Source organism: Urocitellus parryii, chromosome 13 (assembly GCF_045843805.1).
Source record: "Urocitellus parryii isolate mUroPar1 chromosome 13, mUroPar1.hap1, whole genome shotgun sequence".
NCBI classification, from domain to species: domain Eukaryota; kingdom Metazoa; phylum Chordata; class Mammalia; order Rodentia; family Sciuridae; genus Urocitellus; species Urocitellus parryii.
In genome coordinates, this window is record NC_135543.1 from 62,731,318 (window position 1) to 62,749,992 (window position 18,675).

At 45.6% G+C, this 18,675-nt stretch overlaps 2 protein-coding genes across 12 annotated transcripts in view; one reads left to right on the plus strand and one right to left on the minus strand.

The window, feature by feature from the left end:
• Ldlrad4 (low density lipoprotein receptor class A domain containing 4) overlaps positions 1 to 17,004 on the plus strand; it is a 381,472-nt gene extending 364,468 nt beyond the window's left edge. For 8 of the 9 annotated variants that reach the window (XM_026401980.2, XM_026401978.2, XM_077792397.1 and 5 more), the window contains 2 exons: positions 402 to 455; positions 1,540 to 17,004. In XM_026401980.2, the coding sequence (XP_026257765.1) occupies positions 402 to 455; positions 1,540 to 2,070 (585 nt within the window). In that variant the 3' untranslated portion in view covers positions 2,071 to 17,004. The remainder of the gene's footprint in view (positions 1 to 401; positions 456 to 1,539) is intronic. The other variant, XM_026401982.2, reaches the window with a different exon arrangement.
• Positions 7,325 to 18,675, minus strand: part of Fam210a (family with sequence similarity 210 member A) — a 43,917-nt gene continuing 32,566 nt past the window's right edge. For all 3 annotated transcript variants that reach the window (XM_026401999.2, XM_026401998.2, XM_026402000.2), the window contains exon 4: positions 7,325 to 17,857. In XM_026401999.2, the coding sequence (XP_026257784.1) occupies positions 17,624 to 17,857 (234 nt within the window). In that variant the 3' untranslated portion in view covers positions 7,325 to 17,623. The remainder of the gene's footprint in view (positions 17,858 to 18,675) is intronic.

Here is an 18,675-nt window from a genome sequence, read left to right on the forward strand (position 1 = left end):
GAGTGCCCCAGCATGTGGGCATACGGGCTGGGGCAGCCTCCGCCTGCGTAGTTAACCCACACTCCCCAATTCCAGGCAGCGGCTGAACAGGGTTCATGGTCATTCTGAAGCACATGAGTGTAGAGATTCAGTAATAGACTTCAAATCTGCTCCACGTCCACTGTGGCCAGGTAGGTTAGGTAACTCTTCCTATAGTCCCAGCCCTCCATTTGGGTGTGAGGGGTATGAAGGACCAGTTCTTTCTTATTCCAGTTCTAGACAGGTTGACCACCGTCCAAGGGGCCAGGGCACCCCCTTTCAGTAAGTTGTGTTTCAGGTTGTTGGGTGCTGCTGCCACTGGGGTGAGACTAATGGTTCTCTTCTGTTTCTTGTTCCTTGCTTCTCTCCCCTCCCACCTCCAGGAAGGGTGCCTGTGGCCTTCAGGCAGCTCGGTGCCACGGCCAGGGGCCTCTGAGGTAAGGGGTGGCAGAAGGGGTGGAGGGAGAGACACAGCCACAGTCCGGGTTAAGACATGGCCTATAACTTTGGTTAAGAAGGAGAGGAGATTTCCCCTGGAATCTTCTAGGGCGTTATTTATGCTGGTCTAACTTGCAAAGTGCAGGAATCCCTTATCTTTGCATGATCCTGAAAGTCCAGTGATGTGGCTTGGCAGGTCTTGGCAGTTTGTACATGTCAAATAATGATGTAGTCCCCCATCATCAAGTTTAATTTTAAAACATGATTTTTTTTTCCTTTTAAGTTAAAAATAATGGTGTGAGAGAAACCAGTGACTATATTTGTGTCTATACATATATATGTATGTATTAATATAGGAGTATACATATAGACATACACACACTTGTGCCTGGAAGATCTGTCTCCTCGAAGAAATTTTGATGGTGGAATAAACAAGAGGATTTTGTAAGATGTACACTACCTGGATTTATTTTTTTTGGGAAAAACTATAATCATATTTACTTTGAATATAAAACACTTTTCATATTAGTGGCTAAAAGCCATATAGGAAACATATATCCAGAATCCAAATAACTGGGAAAGTCTAGAAATTGAAAGAAAAAAGGTCACTTTCCCAGTTTTTACAGAAAATATTAAGACCATTCAACTGACTGGCAGGGGCTGGCAGGGACCTGAGAAAGCTGGTGGCCTGTCCTGTCTCGTAGCTCAAAGCCACCAATGCATGGAGAAGGTCCTGAGCCAACTGCAGGGCGCTCTTTGCTCCTTTCCTGTTCAGTGCCCTCTTGGGGTTACTGCTGGGTCCCATTTGAACCCTTGAAACTGTAGCCCCAACCTGCACAATTAACTGTTCACCCAGATTCCCAGCCGGCTGCGGCTCTCCATTGCACAACTGTCTGGAATACAGTGTAGCTTGGCATAGAGAGTGGTCTAAGTCATTAGGGATAGGACAGCTATTTTTGGTTCCTGGAAGTCTTCTCCTGTCTTGCCTGCAAGGGTGGGGGAGAGGATGGCCAAGGGGTGAGAACATTCCACCCTGATCTCTGTGCTGAGAGCATCTTCAGGCCTCTCCTTTTTTCCTTCCAGATCATGTACGCCCCTCGGGCCAGGGACAGGTTTACTGCCCCGTCCTTTATCCAGAGGGATCGGTTCAGTCGCTTCCAGCCCACCTACCCCTATGTGCAGCACGAGATTGACCTCCCTCCTACCATCTCCCTGTCGGACGGGGAAGAGCCGCCTCCTTACCAGGGGCCCTGCACCCTGCAGCTCCGGGACCCCGAACAGCAGATGGAACTCAACCGAGAGTCTGTGAGGGCCCCGCCCAACCGAACCATATTTGACAGTGATTTGATAGACATTTCCGTGTACAACGGGGGCCCCTGCCCTCCCAGCAGCAACTCGGGCATCAGCGCGACCACCTGCAGCAGTAACGGGAGGATGGAGGGGCCGCCCCCCACCTACAGCGAGGTGATGGGCCACTACCCAGGCGCCTCCTTCTTCCATCACCAGCACAGCAACACACACGGCGGCAGCAGACTGCAGTTTCAGCAGAACAATTCAGAGAGCACAATAGTCCCCATCAAGGGCAAAGACAGGAAGCCCGGGAACCTGGTCTGACCCCTCCACGCGCACTTGAATCGAGGAGAGGAACCGAGGAGGGGAAGAGGCTGCGCCACCCTCCGGCGCACGGTGTTGTCCGGTTTCACGTGGTACAACTAAGTAAAACCAAATGTGCAAACACGGTCTTTGTTTCTGATTCCTTTCAGGGGAGTTGCATGCGAAGGAGACTGAGACGATGCGGACTTCCATCCGGTCTGACCGCCAACGGTGTTGATTTGGGGGCAGGGTGGGGATGGGGGAAGATTTTGGCAAAGGGTGGGCAGGGAAACAGAGAAGGGATGCTTTGAAGATATCATGAAATAAGAACCACAGAGGTATTTGATTTATTTAATTCCGAAAGGAGACTTCATAGATTAAATGAGGCCAGAATGGCCTGTTTTGTAACTAACTGAATAAAGAAGGAAGCGTTATGATATATTATCATGGGGAAGAATCAGCCCTGTGGCTTTTTCTCCCAAGGTGTGGAACTTTTATTTTGTTCTAAAAATATGAAGCAAAATTCCTGTTTTGTGTGCCAAGGTATAAAGTGGAGAAGTTAGATGAATGCAAGGAGCTATTCTTTGTTGAGATGGTGTGTTTCCAAAGTTGCACTATTGATGTTTAAAATATATATGAGGGAACTGTTTTGCGTGAACTTCTGTATGTTGCTTGTCTTTTCCCTGTGGGTGGTTATTAGGCCTGAAGAATAGCCTAGAGTGATCCCAGAATCACACAAGAAAGCGTATTTGGGGATGTAGCCTAATATTTACCAAATTCTGTAAATCAGCCCAGTGCTGCTTGCTGCAGGAGTTTGCATCCTACCTGGTGCATCACTGAGGCACCAGGAGACGCTGGGATGGAAGATAGGAAATACTAAGTTCCGGCATTTCTGGCTTATTTGAATTACTCTGCTAGTTTTAGGCTGCATACTTTATTAAAAATGAACAAATGCATTTATGTATCCAGTATCGTGCAGTGCCGCCCTTGCCCGCCAGCAGTGTAGTTCCTCCAGTAATTTAGATTTTTTTCCACTGTAGCATGAAATATATTCAGATACATATTTTTTTTTGCAATAAATTGTTTAAAATGCAAGGTGGTTATTTTGCATACTGCTGAAATATGTGACTCTCAGTGTGTCCCGTTGCCTCTCCCCTTTCCCAGGTAGCTCAGTTCAGTTCTGCAAGGCCGGTCAGTTCACCCAGAGGCTCCCAGCGGCCACCTGCATACAGCTTGCCCAGCACTTGCTGTGTGAGCCATGCTGGCAGAGGTCCTTGGAACTGATGGAAGGGCACCTTGTCTACCAGTCATGGTAACAAGCCATTGCATTTCACAAGTGTCACATGGAACTCAGCCTGCAGACCTGCCTAAACTCCCACAGGGATTCCACCTCCCCTGCCCCCAGCAGCCTCCCTGTTGATGGCAAGGACCAGGGGGTCAGTTAGAGGACAGGGGCAGGTGGGGGTGTGACTGTAATAGCACAGGACAAAAAGCACAACCCGCAGTTAAGATGCAACCAGAAAACTGATTCTATATATTGTCTTAGTTTTAATATTCCTAACATTTGCAAACATTCATTCTCACAGATAAAAAACAAAACAAAAAAACTTTCTTCTGCAGTTGTAAGCACTTGCTTTGTCACAGCAGCAGCTGGTCAGGTTAACATGTTATGCACCAGGCGAAGGACTTATCTGCAGTGGCCAGGATGCTTTCCACTGGGCCTCTCTGGCCTCTGCACATAACAAGACCAATGGAATGGTGACCTGTGACTACCAGCTATGCGGCTTGAATGTCAAGTTGTGTGTGTGTGGGTGTGTGTCTGTCACTGTGTTCTTGGAGGCAATTCCTCAGACACGTCTCTGTGTAGCTTGCTGGGAGCTGGAGACTGTTTGCAAGCCCTTGTCCTGTCTGATTCCAATCTGCTGCTTGCTTCTGCTGCTTCTTCAGTAGGTAAGTTGCTGCATTTGTTTTGAGGTTTGGACCTTCCCTTAGATGGATACATTTCACATAGTAACATCCATAGAACTAGGAGAGAGACAGATGGCCAGCAGTTGTCAGCTCATACCCAGGACCCTGCCTGGGAGGACTGCGTTTGAGGGTTGCAGTGGAAATTCTGAGGTTGGCTTCAGTCTCATTCCAAAGACCTTCTTTCTGAAGGCCTCTATCAAGCAGGGAGAAATCAGCCCTCAGGGCAGGGGTTGTCCTGGGGTCAGAGATGGCCCTTTTCATGACTCTGGAGGCTTCCTGAAAGGTCCCTCACTCCCTGGGTGTCACACCTATGTTTGAGAGAAACTGGGTCCATGACACAAAGGTGAGGAGACACTCATCCAGAATGGGATCTCACTGGTGGGGACTTGGTATGGCTGGATGATCAGTCAGGTGTCCCCTGAGACACAGGTGAGATCAGCTCACGGCTTCATCATTCCAAATCTTGCCTGCAGTTCTAGAAAAGCCAGTAAATCCACCTATTAGCTCCACCTCAGATGGCTTCATGAGTCTTACTTTGCTACCTGCTACAGGAAAGGGCTAAGGCCTGAGACTTGTAAATTCTTTAGTAGCCTCGCAAGTGTAAGGACATTCTTTAGATGTCGATAGTATTGGCAAAACAATCATTTAATTCAAGTAGCTTTAATCATCCTTCAAAAGGAGCCCCCCACCCTTCAGGTACCCTAGAGAATTGCCTTGTAAGTTAATCAGTTGTTGCAAAGACACAAACATAGTAAAGCTTGACTTTGAAAGGTCTTTGAGGCTGGGCCTCAGTAATGAATTAGTTTAAAAGCCAAGGTCATAAATTGGATTAATAGTCAATTTCCCTTGACACAGGGAGGAGATTTAGATCAGCAGCTCTTCTGAAGGTTGTGGCCTCCCAGCTCATGAGGTGTTGAACGAGCAGTGTTTGTGGTGATGCAAGCCAAGCCCATGTGCTGGTGAAACCAGCGATTCAGGGTCTGAAAGGTCTATAATCATGGATTATTCCCACAGAACACTGCAACAGTTAGAGGGCGAAACTCCTAGGATACCACTGAGACTTTTGTCCCTTGTCATTGGGATTTCCGGGAGTTCTAAACCTAAGCCCTGCTGAACCCCACCTGTAGGAACTGTCTTCTGGCTTACCTCTGCTTGTTCAGAAACAATAGCATTTTCCAAATACCAAGCAATCTTTAAGCAAGAGATTGTGAAACAAATCAGATATTTAAAAAGTTGATGGCTGGATTATCAGTTAGGTGTCCCCTGAGACACAGGTGAGAAGATCAGCTCATGACTTCATCATTCCAAATTTCGCCTGCAATTCTAGAAAAACCAGTGAATTTACCCATTAGCTCCACCATTAGCTGGGGGCATGGCATGGCTCGGGACAGAGGGCTGGCCTAGCATGGGCAAGGCCTGGCTTTCATCCCCACCAATGAGGAAAATTAATGAGTTAACTAGTTGATCTATTTTTCATGTTCATAATTGATTGATAAAGCAGTTTGACAAGCATGCGCTCTGTCCTTCCACAGACCCCTGCCCATCATAACACACCAGCCCAGGAAAAATCTCAAGGTAGCCGAGAACAGATGTACCATGAGGATACACTGCTTACTACTGAAGCTCAAACTTGAGTGAGCAAATGCGAGCCCACCATAACCTGGGAGGTCTCAGAGCAGCAATGGCACTGGGTCCCCAGATAACTGTTTCCTGAACTTGATCTTCACATTTATCTTTCTAAGAATGAGAGGGGTTCAAAAGGAAGGACCTTCAGAAAGCCCTGATCTAGAGGATTCCACTCTGACCCCTGCCTTCCCCTCAGAGCCAGTAGACCCTCCATGGTCCATCCAACAGTTCTTTCAGAGAGGCTCCTGGGTAGAGGACTTAAAAAAATACACTCAGTCCACATACTTTTTTTTTTTTTTTTTTTTTTCTGTACTGGAGATTGAACCTAAGGGTGATTTACCACTAAGCCACATCACCAGCCCATTTTTAAAAATTTAGAGACAAGGTCTTGCTGTGTGCTTAGGGCCTTGGTAAGTTGCTGAGGCTGGCTTTGAACTTGTATGTACTTGTTGATAGATACAGAGGGCAGCCCCACATGGCAGTAGTCACCCACAGTCTCCTGTCACCTCTGCTGATACTACTGGGGAATCATGGCCACCAAGTGTACTGTGCTGGTGCTTGCTGAGTGTAACTCTCTTGCACACTATCACACTTTCATAAAATCCCCAAACCTCTGCAGTGTGAGGGAAGGGATGTGAGAATACTTGCTTTCTGCTATCTTTTTGCTTTTCTTGTCTAAGTGACTGAAGCCAGTGCTTGGAGCCAAGTCCAAGTCTTATGAGCACAGCCCCCTGATCCTCCTATTCACACTGCAGTAGAAGGCCATGCCTTCAGCCTGCTTAGGGAAAAGGACACTGCTGGGAGACAAAGTGGCAAGGAGGGCAGCATCCTTTTCTCAGCTTGAGAACAGTAGTTAACAGTGGCCCACACACTCACCAATCATGAAACTGCCTGGTACTTGCTTTGGAGGCACACACACTTAAGTTGGAATGCTGAAAATTGGCATGGCCCCTGAGCAAGGACAACATGCCCATCTGTGAAGCAGTCTGTATTAGAAAAAGAAAAAAAGGAACTCTGACTGCACCCAGGTCACAAGTGAGTTCTCAGTGGCAGGTTAGAGGCTGTCAGCTGCCCCGAGACCAGAGATGTGCCCTCCTAGCCTTCGGCAGCACACAGGTGTTAGGATTCAAGATGTCATTTAATGCCTAAAGCTCTTGCTTAGTGCAGGTTGATGTCAGTGCCAGAGTTAGACACTTGCTGCTGCCCCTGATCCTGAGTTGTGCACGGCAGAGGCTTGGTCCGGCGTGGGGACATCTTGCTGAGAATGCAGCGCCTTCTTCCCCTGGCCTTTGCGCCAAGCATTTGAGCTGGGCAGAGTAGTGTGCACGTGTGACACCCTGTCATCTCCAGCTCTGCATGTCTCTAGGTGCCTCCCGTCTGGCTTCAGCAGATGCAGCAACCCAGCCCTGCTCCTGCGCTCCACGCCCTGACCTTTGTTGTGCCTCACTCAAAATGGTGCTTCTTCAGTTGTCTGTCTTCTCTTATGTTTTTATTTGTAAGGTGCTGTATATAAGTTGAATATATTATGCACATATCCTACCCAATGGGTAGAACAAAAATTGTTAATACTGTACTATAATGTATAGATGATACCAATTTTAACAGAAATGGCATAGAATTTGTGAATGCCTATGTGCTTGGTCCTCTTTTGTAAGGAAATTTGCAAACGGATGCATACAGATAAAGTCTATGTAGTTTATTTTCCTATTAAATACCAATATTATAACACAAGGGAAAGAAGTCTGAACAAACAAGCGACAGCTTATGACCAGCGTATATATAGCAATTGAGTTGCATCTTTGCTGTGAAAACACTTTGGAAAATATTTTTTAAAAGTCGCACAGCTTTATGGTTGCCACTAGATGCTTCTTATTTTAGTCACTTTAGAAACGCTCAGCTGGACAAGCGTTAGTTATATTTGAGTCAGAAAAAAATGACTTCAACTTGCTTTGTGAGCAGACATTACCTGGTGGTGCGTGAAGGGCTTGGGCCTCAGTGAGAAGCGCAGGGTTTTGTCATGTCAGAGTGACGGGCCAGCCTGCAGCAGAGGACTCTGTTGGGCTTTGGGGCATTTGTGACCATGTGTGTCCAGAGTTTCTCTGTGCCTTTTCCTCTTGTGAACTGAAGCTGTGGAGCCAGTGAAGAGGGGGTTTTGTAGGGAGAGAGCACCTCAGGAAAAACCAACCTGTGTGGTGGACCCCGGTCTCAGGAACAGTGTGTGCCATGGGTTAGCATCAGAAAATCAGTGTCAGCCAGCCAGGCCAGGATGCTCGAGCCATCCCTGCGGTTGTCCTATGTCAGTCCTGACCCAAAATGCCAGCGGGGTTTTTGGGTAGAGGTTACAATTCCAGTTGTACATGAAGTCATGCCTCTTTCAGCTCAGTTTTTGGTGTCTCATTGTCACCTGTTTTTCTTCAGAGTCTATTTTTTTTTCCCCAAACAAATAAAAGGTCTGTAACACCGTGTCCATAGAAACCACTGCTGAATGTTGGTGTGGGCATCAAGTGTTGTCCAGCAGGGCACTTCACACAGTTCTGCCCATCTGGTTCATGATCCCAGTCTATTCTGTCACTGGAATAGTCTAATAGAGTCCATATTTTTAATTTGCTTTGATGTTAGTTTTGAAAGTCACAATACAATCATCCTTCTACCTTCCAGAAAATGTCACTACTGGTTATCCTTAATCCAAACACCTCTACAATGCAAATCTCAAATGCTGGGGGATTAGGATTAGGTTGGCCTTCCTTTAGCACATTCTGAAAGCGCCATGAACAAGTGCCCATCTGTGTTGGGTCCCAGGAGGCAGTACCACTGGCACCTGCAGGGCACACTGGGACCAGCATCGAGATTCAGAAACGAAGCTGCCACCCTGGGTCTGGCGCATGTGAGAATGTTCTGGACACGTCTGTAGAGGTACCAACTTGTGCAGCCACAGCATTGCTTTCTTTCTGCAGACCCAACTGAGGCCGAGACCTTCTAGTCCATGATACTGGTTCCATTTAACATGCTTGTTGTTGTATCACTGTGTTATTTTCATGGCTTTCAAAATTCACATTGTCATTGTATTCTTGTCTAGTTTAAAGCTGTTTAAAAATATATAATATTATTCACAGCATTTAGTTCATTTAATTTTTATAACAAAGCAATCTACTAAAAAAGTACAGCTGTATTTGAACTTTTCAATCTTTGTGAGCTATGATAATCAGAAGTCATTAAAGTCCTTTTTTAAAACAACCATTTGTGCTTGATTTTCAACATACCTCCCAGGTGCAGAGAGATCCCTGACTCTCCTGTATCCACCTCCTTCACCTGAACACTGGGGATTAGTCCTTAAGCCCAAGGTCTGTAATAGCAAGGCTCTTAAAAAAAGATGCTCTTCTGCGAAGTGCTGTGTGTCATTTTTGAAATCAGGTTTTTCTGCTTGTTCTTAATGCTGTGGTCAAACCATAGCACAAAATCATTAAAAAAAAAAAAAAATCAGTGACATACATTTGTCCCATGGTTTGTCTGTTTATCTTTCAGTCACAACAAATGTGTAAACTGACATGTTTAGGACCTCTCACAGAAACACTTCTTATTTCGTGGTGCTGGTGCTGGGGATGGAGCCTGGGGCCTCCGTGGGCCAGGCAGGTGCTCTACCACTGAGTGGAGCCTGGGCCCAGAGAAGCACTTCTGATGGTCCCCAGCTCAGGCTCCTCTCAGCTTGTCACTCTTGACCAAATGACAAGTGTGCCAGAAACAACTCTGGTCAGGTCACTTCACAAGATTATCTTCTCATTCTGAGTCCTGCACAGAGCACTCAGAGAGGGTTCCTGGGGTGGGGGTGGGGGGCTGCCAAGAGAACAGTGGACCCACAGGGGACTGTGGATTGCTGTCACACAGCAAGCAAAGGAGACTCGGCCTGAATAGGAATTAAGGTTTCTGATGAGAGCTGTTCAGCAATGGGACAAACTGCCTCAGCAGGTTTAGATTCCTCAGCACTGCAGGGCTTCACAGGCCACAGTCTGCACTGAGATGGGAATGTTCTAAGGTCTACATAAGCATGTGGATTCCAGATGAGGAGGCTGTGAATGCACAAAACCCTACACAACCTACCAAGTTCATCACAAGTGAACTTAGCATGGCTACAAGACAATTCATTATTGCCTTTTTATGTACTTATAATGAACAAATAGAAACTAAAATTTAAAAAATACTATCAAAGTAGTTGTATGGGCCTAAAATCCCACTTATAACATCCATTTTTTATTCTGAATCAATTTCCTTTTGGAAAGCCAAGCAGGTGGCACATGCCTGTAATCCCAAGAGACAAGGGAGTGAGACCTTGTCTCAAAAAAAAAAAAAAAAAAAAAGCAGAAAAAGGGAGGTAGCTCAGTGGTAAAGTGCACCTGGGCTTAGTTCCCAGTTTCACCCTCCAAAATATTTTGGAAAAGGGATTAGAAAAGAGCCCTGAGAAGGAACAGGAGTGGTAAGAATAGACTTTTTTTGGTGACCACCAGCCACACTATGCTTGGCGATGAATTATGTAAGCTCTTGGTGCAGCAGCTCAGGAGGGAACTACAGAACCCCAGACCTGCTCACACTGGCGCCAGCATGAACTTTCCTCCAGGAGAAAGTTCTATATGGAAAGAATGGGGGCTTAGGACTAGGTCTCAACCTGATGGTCACCCTAGGGCCCTCCTGTCACAATTGAGAAGCAGGCCCCTCTCTCCCCCCTGCCAGCGGGTATGCTGTCAGTCTGGGAGTGGCTTGGTGTGGGCTTGCCTCAAAGCTAAGGTCCCATAAAGGATCTGGGAGCCACTCCCAAAGGACAACTAGAGAATTGTAAGAGGTATTGCTAGGCTGGGTTCTCTGGTCAGCTGTCTTGACAAGCCACATAGCCATGCCCTTGCAGGACAGGAAGACTGGGACTCCACTCCCATCATCCAGGGTGGCCCTTGAGGTGTTCCCTTCTTCCCAGGTACCCTGAATGAGAACTGGGCAAGTTCTGAAGACTCTGGGAAAGGCCCCCAGAACCAACCGATGCAGCCTCCACCACAGGCCATGTTGGAGGTGCTCACAAGGCCCAGGGCAGGGGGGCACTGAGTGTCCACTTTCTCTGTGGCTTTCTGGTCAAGCTCAGGGCCTAACAGCAGCACCCTCTCCTTGACGAGTTTCTACTGCCCTGGGCTTGCTTATGCTCCAAGCCTAGCGACCCGGGGGATCCTCCACTGGACCCCAGTGCTGCCCGCCCCAAACTCCTCTCAGTTGTGACGCTAAGCAATTCCTGGCTCTCTCTGACCAACTCTGACCATTAGCTTGTTTTTGAAATAAGGAGAGCTGCTACCTGTCTGGTAGGCCAAATTCACCAGGAATCACACTGCCAGGCTCCCCTGTTCTGGTGCTGATACTCTGGAACCTTTCAGAGTCCAGAGTGGCTCTGGAATAAAACGCAATTCTGCCTGTGATGATACACACAAAACACTTGATAATGAGCCTGTGACTTAGAACATCATGACTAGATTTCCCTCATTACACTGTTTTGATCTGTTTGGTTTAAATGAATTCTAATTGAAATGCATACTTAAAAACTGCAGCCCCAAAGTAAAACCTCTGCATTTGTTAATTCGGGTTTAATGCCATGTTTCTGTCAAGACATTAGCTTTTGCCCTAATAATGCAAACCTCGTTCACCCGACTTTACACTCTCACTTTCAAAAAAAATGTCAGAAGTGCGAAAGCTCCAGTTTTAATCATTTGAACACAGCATAGCTGCGATTAAAAATACACTTTTAGAAGGCCTCACCGGTGAGAGCATACATTTTTTTTAAAAGCTAAAAACTCCACGGTTGTATCAGGGGCTCTTATATAATTTAACCTGCCAACAAAGTCTTTTCAAAGTTGTATTTGTCTCCACTGTTAGCAGTCATCTGTAAGCACAGAAAGTTCTAGCAATCTACATTAGCAAATTGAGCAAACACGTTCTGAAGTCCAGACACAAAGGCCCCACCTCACCCCCAGGTCCACCCAGCCTCTGCCCGATGCCCACCTGCTGGAAACCCAGGCTTCTTTAGGTAAGCTGAGGCTGCACTTGCCATGCAGCGTCTTTGGCTTGGGTCTCTTGTCAGGTGAGGGGCCACCTGGACATTAAAGGCAATACAGGCCTTGGGGCCTGCAAGCCAGGGTGGATTTACAAGAGCTTCACCTAAAGTGACTGACGATACTGACAGAGATGGTTTTAAGTCTTTGTCTATAAACCAGGCATAACGGCAGTCACCTCCACCACTACTGTATTATAATGGGAAGATACACAACCGGCCCACGGCTGCCTCAGGAATGACTGCTGTTACTGCTCAACGTTTCATGTTCCAGATTTAATTTAAAACAACATTTTCCCCAAATACAGCAGACTTGGAAACTGCAGAAGGCCTGCCCAGTGCTTCACTGCTGCCCCTGCAGAGACGGGCAGTGCTGCTTTTGTCCCAGCAATGAGAACCCTAGAAAGCTTAGGACAATCAACACAACATCTGTCACCAGCTCCAAACTTCCTTCCCATAGGTTTTAAATACACCACCTTCTTACCTTAAGATTTCAGATGTACAATATGGAGGGCTGGGTTTTGTTTTCATCTTTAATGAAGCACATTGGGGTGGGTGGAATTTCTTACAGTCTTAGTAAGGTAAGGTTAAAATCCCAAAAGGAGAACAAAAGGTTCAAACTAGCTTTCCTATTCACACTGCTGGACCCCACCTGTTCCTGCTCCTGTTTTTCTCCTCCTTCTGGATTTCTTTTATGATGGGTTTGGGGGAGATACTCTTGACCTGGCTGTTTCTGCCCATTCTCTCCTTGCCCAGTTTAGGTCTGAGGTGACCTCTGGAGGTGATCTCCTTCTTGCCCGTTACCCGCCTCCTCCTTGCTCCTATCCTATGGGAACATTGGCCTCTGGAATGGGACCCACAGCACTTAGTCCCACCTTGCTGATGACCTGGCTCCCACCCTCATCGAGCCGGCATCTTCTGCAATTCTCATGGACATTTCTTCCCCAGCTGGTCTCCCTCTGTGTTTCAGCCAGGAGCTAAAGACAAGGGACAGAAGAGGCTGCAATCCCCTGCACCCTTGGTGTCTATGTGGAGGACACAACCCACCAGGTCTGCCACTTGCTGCTGGGCCATGAAGAGCGTGGGCTTATCAGATGCACACGAGGGGCAGAGGCCTCAGAGGCAGCACAGCAGCCCAACTGGGCAGGTCCGGTATCACTGTCCAGCAGCGCACAGGGCACAGCTTTACCATGCTGCATTCCACTCCACGTCAGGGCTGTCACAGCGGGAGACGCGCCTGGTACCGTTTCCCTCCTAACTGCAGGAAGAACGCTGAACTTGGCTCTTGGCCAAGGTCTGGTATGCAACACGGTGCAAGTTTTAATCTCACTGGACTTGAGATGGCAATGCCTACGTTTTAGTGAAATCTAATAATTCTTAAGAATATTCTGAATTTCTCAGCATTAAAAATTTCCAGAAATACCAGCTTCCGGTGTTCAGATGCTCTAGTGATTGGCAGCAATGGAAAATTCCAATCTGAGCTGGCTCCAAATACACCACAGATGCAGGCTCTGACATCATGACTGGTGTTCAGCCCTGGGCACAGGGCAAGCAAGCAGTGGAGAACTCACTGAGAACCAAGGGGGCAACAGGGCATGTGCTGCGCTCACACCCTCCTTGGGTGTGAGAAATATTTAACCTTGTTTAGATGTATAAAAACAGCTACCTAACCACTGTGCTGAGGTCAGGCTCACCCAGATGGTGACATGGCTTGCCCTTGTGATGTCCCACTCCATACTCCTTCCCAGGCTAAGGGGGAAAATGGAGCTTTATGTTTCCTTCCTGGAGTTAGAAACTGAGGTCACCAGTGGTGACACTCTTCCTGTGGCCTTGAAGACAGAGAACTGAGATTGAAAAAAAACTTAAAGTAACGAAGTGAAAGTCAGAAGAAAGGTACCAGAAGAGAGAAGATATGGAATATTAACGAATCGGCCCAAGTTCTATCTTCTAAAGCACCCACAAGTCCCAGAGAGTGGCCTAGCTTTCCTGCATGCCAGGCAACGAGGTGACTGTCAAACTGGAATTAGAGTGGTGGCACATGGCTGTAATCCCAGCAGCTCGGGAGGCTGAGGCAGAAGGATTGTGGGTTCAAAGCCAGCATCAGCAATGGCAAGGCACCAAGCAACTCAGTGAGACCCTGTGTCTAAAGAAAATACAAAATAGGGCTGGATGTGGCTCAGGGGCCGAGTGCACCTGAGTTCAATCTCCAGGATCCCCAAAGAGAAAACAAAACAAAACTGGAAGTAAATATTTACACTTCAGATCTGGCTCTCTGTGCCTCTTTTTCCTACTAAAAGTAAGGCCCTCAATGCCCAATTCCAGTCCTCTAGACCTGTGGTTTGAGTAGTGACTGAGAAACAAAACTATTAACATAAAATTAAAAGGTGCATTAGGTTTCAAAGACATACTTGTTTAAGAACATTTTCAACTTTTGGTGGGGGGACAGAGACATGTCTCTTATTTCTGGACCAAAAAGAGAGAGGAATGCAAATTATGTGCCACAATATCCTGCCTCTGCTTTAATAGAGGGGTAAAAAGTGCATGTCGATGGAGCACCAGAGCAACAAAGCTCTGTCACCCCATCCCTCTCAGTGACAGATTCTCACACCCATTGCCTGAGAGAATCAGAGTAGCCGTTGTTCTTATAGAAGTAAAGCAAGTCATATATTAAAGTGTCCAAAGAAAAGAAAATATTGATTTAAATTCAATACAATTCAAATTAGTAAAAATTTGCTTCCCTCATAGAATCTCAAATCTAGTACTCAGAAGTGCACACAAGGTAAAAGCTGAAATGCGTGTGTACACAGAAAATGCTGCATTTCCTTTGTAAAAAAGAAAAAGCAAAAAAGAATCTGAGGTTGGTTTTAAGGAGTTATAGATCTAATTGGTATAAGGGAAGATATAGAATTGTCATTATTTCATGTGCCATGCTTTATGAAATTGTCAAAAATGGAATAAAAGTTAGCTTTCACTATTGTATTTGATTAAAAAGTGAAGGAAAAGTTCATTAAGTAACAAGGGTGAAGCCGAGTTCTTGCTCTAGGAGCTGAGTGACAGCACCAGTTACTGGCAGAGGAGTGTCCCTGTGTTCCTCAGGAATGGGCTGAGTCCACAGAAGCACTGGGGCCCCGAGGCTACCCTGCCACCGCCACTAGCACATACACCTGCACCAGGCCTGAGAGGCACCTACCACACGCACCCGTTTTCCAAAGATAATTTTCTAGCATTGAAGTTGGTTAAGGTTCAGAACAGAAGATGTGAATGAAGGGAGAGCAAGGAGCAACAGGAAGGCTGCCTCAGTAATGGACATTTCCTGATGTGACACTTTCAAAGGTTGGTTTTGCTCTTATTCTTGAATAAAACTAAGTCTCTCACCTAATGTATTTTTAATTTTAATAAATTAATTATTATTAATTTGTTAAGCAAACCCTTTCTGCCCATTTTACATAAGCTACCTCCCAGTGAGTGTGGACTGGCACATCAGGCACAGGCTGCTCGGCCTCTCTCGGCTCAAGCAGCCATAGGTGAATGAATCCAAAGCATAAGGCCCACTGCAAATGAAAGAGGCTCGTTATACACAATGCACGGTATATTTTACACATTAGATAATTTAACTTGCCACATTACTATGATCTGCTGGCAAGTGGAGACCTCTGTTTCCCTCTGCCACACTTTTCCACCATGATGTTCTGCCCCGCGGAGCCCTGAGGTACTAAGCCAACTATCAACAAATACTGCCAACTCAATATACTAAAGGGCCCCTCTCTCTAAGCTCTCTGTAGCCTTAAGGAGAAATTAAGAATATGCGGGCAACAACATTTTTATCACTCCATCATGATGCTAAATAATGACCACAGAACTTCCCAAATCTTCAGAGGTTTTTTGTTTTGTTTTGTTTAACCACACACCTTCAAAGCATGCCTAAGCAATATCTGATTTTCTGCATCTTGATAAACACAATTATGAAACTGGACTGCTGACAAAACTCAAATAGACTTAATAAAAGATACCTACTCAGGAAAAGCAAATTTTGGTCTCAAAATCATCAATAACGTCTAATAAACCCAACTTATCCTTATAATTAATATCCCCTGTAAACTGTGAAAGGTAAAAGGAAACTATCTTAGGAAAAAGAATTCCATGTAACACCAATTTTAACCCAGTGAAACTAAGATTCACTCAAGTGGATAAAAAGAAACAAGAAATTTGTTACTATCTTAGCATTTCATATCCCAGTTGTTTTACAGACATGCTCACATGTGTAACCATATTTAAATCTGACACTGTGCCATCAACATGAGGCAGCCCACTGTACCCCACACCAGCAAAGCAGAGGCACCAATGTGCCTGCGCCACTCCCCAACCCAAGAAGATTCTAACCACACAGCACAGTCCCTGAGGGACTTCCTACAGAGCAATCTGAGGTATCAAATGCAACATTTTTGCCCTTTGAACTTTCTTTTTGATTTTTTAATGTTTTTCTTTAGTTGAAGATGGATACAATGACTTCATTTATTTATTTTTATGTAGTGCTTATGATCCAACCCAGTGCCTCACACATGCTAGGCAAGCGCTCTACTACTGAGCTATAGTCCCAGCCTTGAACTATTTTCTAAACTTTACATTTGATAGGAAAATCCTGCCAAACAGTAGGGATTGTGCAGGATAGCCACGAGGCAATCTCTGATGTTCTCTTGCAGCGGCCTCTGAAAGGGCCATTTCCTCCTCTGCAACTGAAGTATAAGTTGTTAGTATAAAAGAAAACACACACATACCCAAGTACACCCCCATAGTTTCTGACAACCACTAGATTTCATTCTAAGCAAAGAGTTTAATGATAGTGATAGATTCGATATAAAACAATCAAGTATAACACTAAAGCAAGGGTAGTTTCCTTCAATGTGAGAGAAAACAGCAGCCACAATTGTAAGATTCACTCCATATGAAATCAACACCAACTCTGAGACTGGATACTGGGAGGTCGCACTACCTTTCTGGGAGAAGGCCCCTCTGGCCCAGGGGCAGTGCTGTCCCCACAGTATCCTGGTCCCACCTGTGGTCTCACAAATCTCTCCCTGCTGGGAATCATGAGCCTGAGATGCTATTGAAGAAGATCTGATTTCAACCATAAACTTAATAAAACCTTCAATTCTCCTTGAAAGATTAGGTAAAGACGACAGGAAGTGATTCACTGGAAAGTGATATTCTAAGTGACCACAACCAATACCCAATTTTGAAAAGGCATTTTGGCTGTATAATTGCTTTAAAAAAGTGATTTTGACAAGCTTTGGGTAAAAATCATCTCGAAAGGGTCCATTTTTCACTTATATGTAACCAATTCATCTTATTTATATATAGGATTCAATTTTTATTCCATTTTCTTCATATAAGATTATATTTTTAACTAGTAAGTAAACTTTAGATCTTTTTCATAGAAAGACTAATACCCTCCTATTCACAGGTGCAAGTCTGTCTCCACAGAGAACTGAATATAGTTAAAACCTTAATGAATAACACGAAGACTAAGCCCCAGTATCAGCACTCTGCCTACGGGCCACGGTTATTCAAGAAGTCAACGGTCTGGTCTGCACACACTGGAGAACATGAAGCAGAGAGATCCTGAAGACCCAGGAAGAGAACCCTGGATTCTAAAACAGTAGCCACTGCTTCCTTCTGCCACTGATATACAATCCTATACTAGGCTCATTTCTTCCTCTTAAACACTGATTTTTGTAGGATATTTAACTTTAAAAACTTTAAAAAGGTATCTTAATTCTTTAACCCTCAGAGAACTGGTCTACTTAGGCAACTAATCAAAAAATAATCAGAAGCTTGTTATCTTTGCCCAAAGTCTTCAGAGGGTTAAAGTGCAGGAACTTTCTATAATTTGTTATACAAGGCACCCTATTCCACTTTTTTCTTAAAAGAAACTTTTTCTTTGGTTTCATGTAGTTTTTCAGTGAGTCTATCCTTGGTCTCTTCCATTTTCTCTGTGATGAGCTCCTTGGTCTCTTCCATCCTGTCTTGTAGATACTCCTTGACAGGGGGTGGTGTGGACATGTATCCATGACTGCGCAAATACTTCACGGTAAAGGAGGTTCCTCCCAAGGTCACGGTGTAGCGCGCTGGTGTTGCAATCTTAAGAAAAAAGCCAACAGGCAGATTAACACATGATTATGACTATGAATAAAATTAAGTTGAAATTTACATTCCTGGTAATAACCAATGTACAAATAATTCATTGCTTCACAAGAGTAATGTAGCAACATTCTATAATCTTTTGTATCCTAACAAGGGATGCTTCTTCTGTGAACTCACTTTACCGTTTGTTCCTATACAACCTAACCCATGACTTAAAGAATTACTGCAGTCCACAACACTGATGCCCTTACCCTCATACTAGTGGGCCTGGGGGGCATGTTCACCTGGAAATCAGAAAAAGGGCTTGGTGCCCCAAACAATAACAAAGGCACACCTGCTTCTATGCTCCCAACCGGGCCAACTTCTTCAGTGATGGATTGGAGTGAGGACCAAAGGTTTCTCTGCTGGATTTAGTCTCACTCCACATCCTGCTCCTTGCTCCTTTGACTCTTCCAGGCTGAATGCTACTTTCTCCTCACAATTCACCTAAGGCTTAGAAGTCTAGCCAGGAGATTCCGTGAGGTCACAGAGATTTAAGGACTGTAACCAAACAGGAGATGAATTGGCTGAAGGGACTCATCCAGGCAAAGGGGCTGCCATCACATGTGGATCCAGCTGCAGGAGAGCTGCGCGAACTCTCTCTGCCCCTGCCCTGACTCTGGCAGGCTCCCACATGGCCTCCCCACCACCCACTTGCATCAGCTCCCAAACTTCTAGGAAACCAAACCCACTGTCAAGTATAATCAGCCCCAGCTCAGCCTGACACCCCCCCCCCCCCCCCGGGCAGCTCCTCTGTGCATCTTGCACAGAGTGTC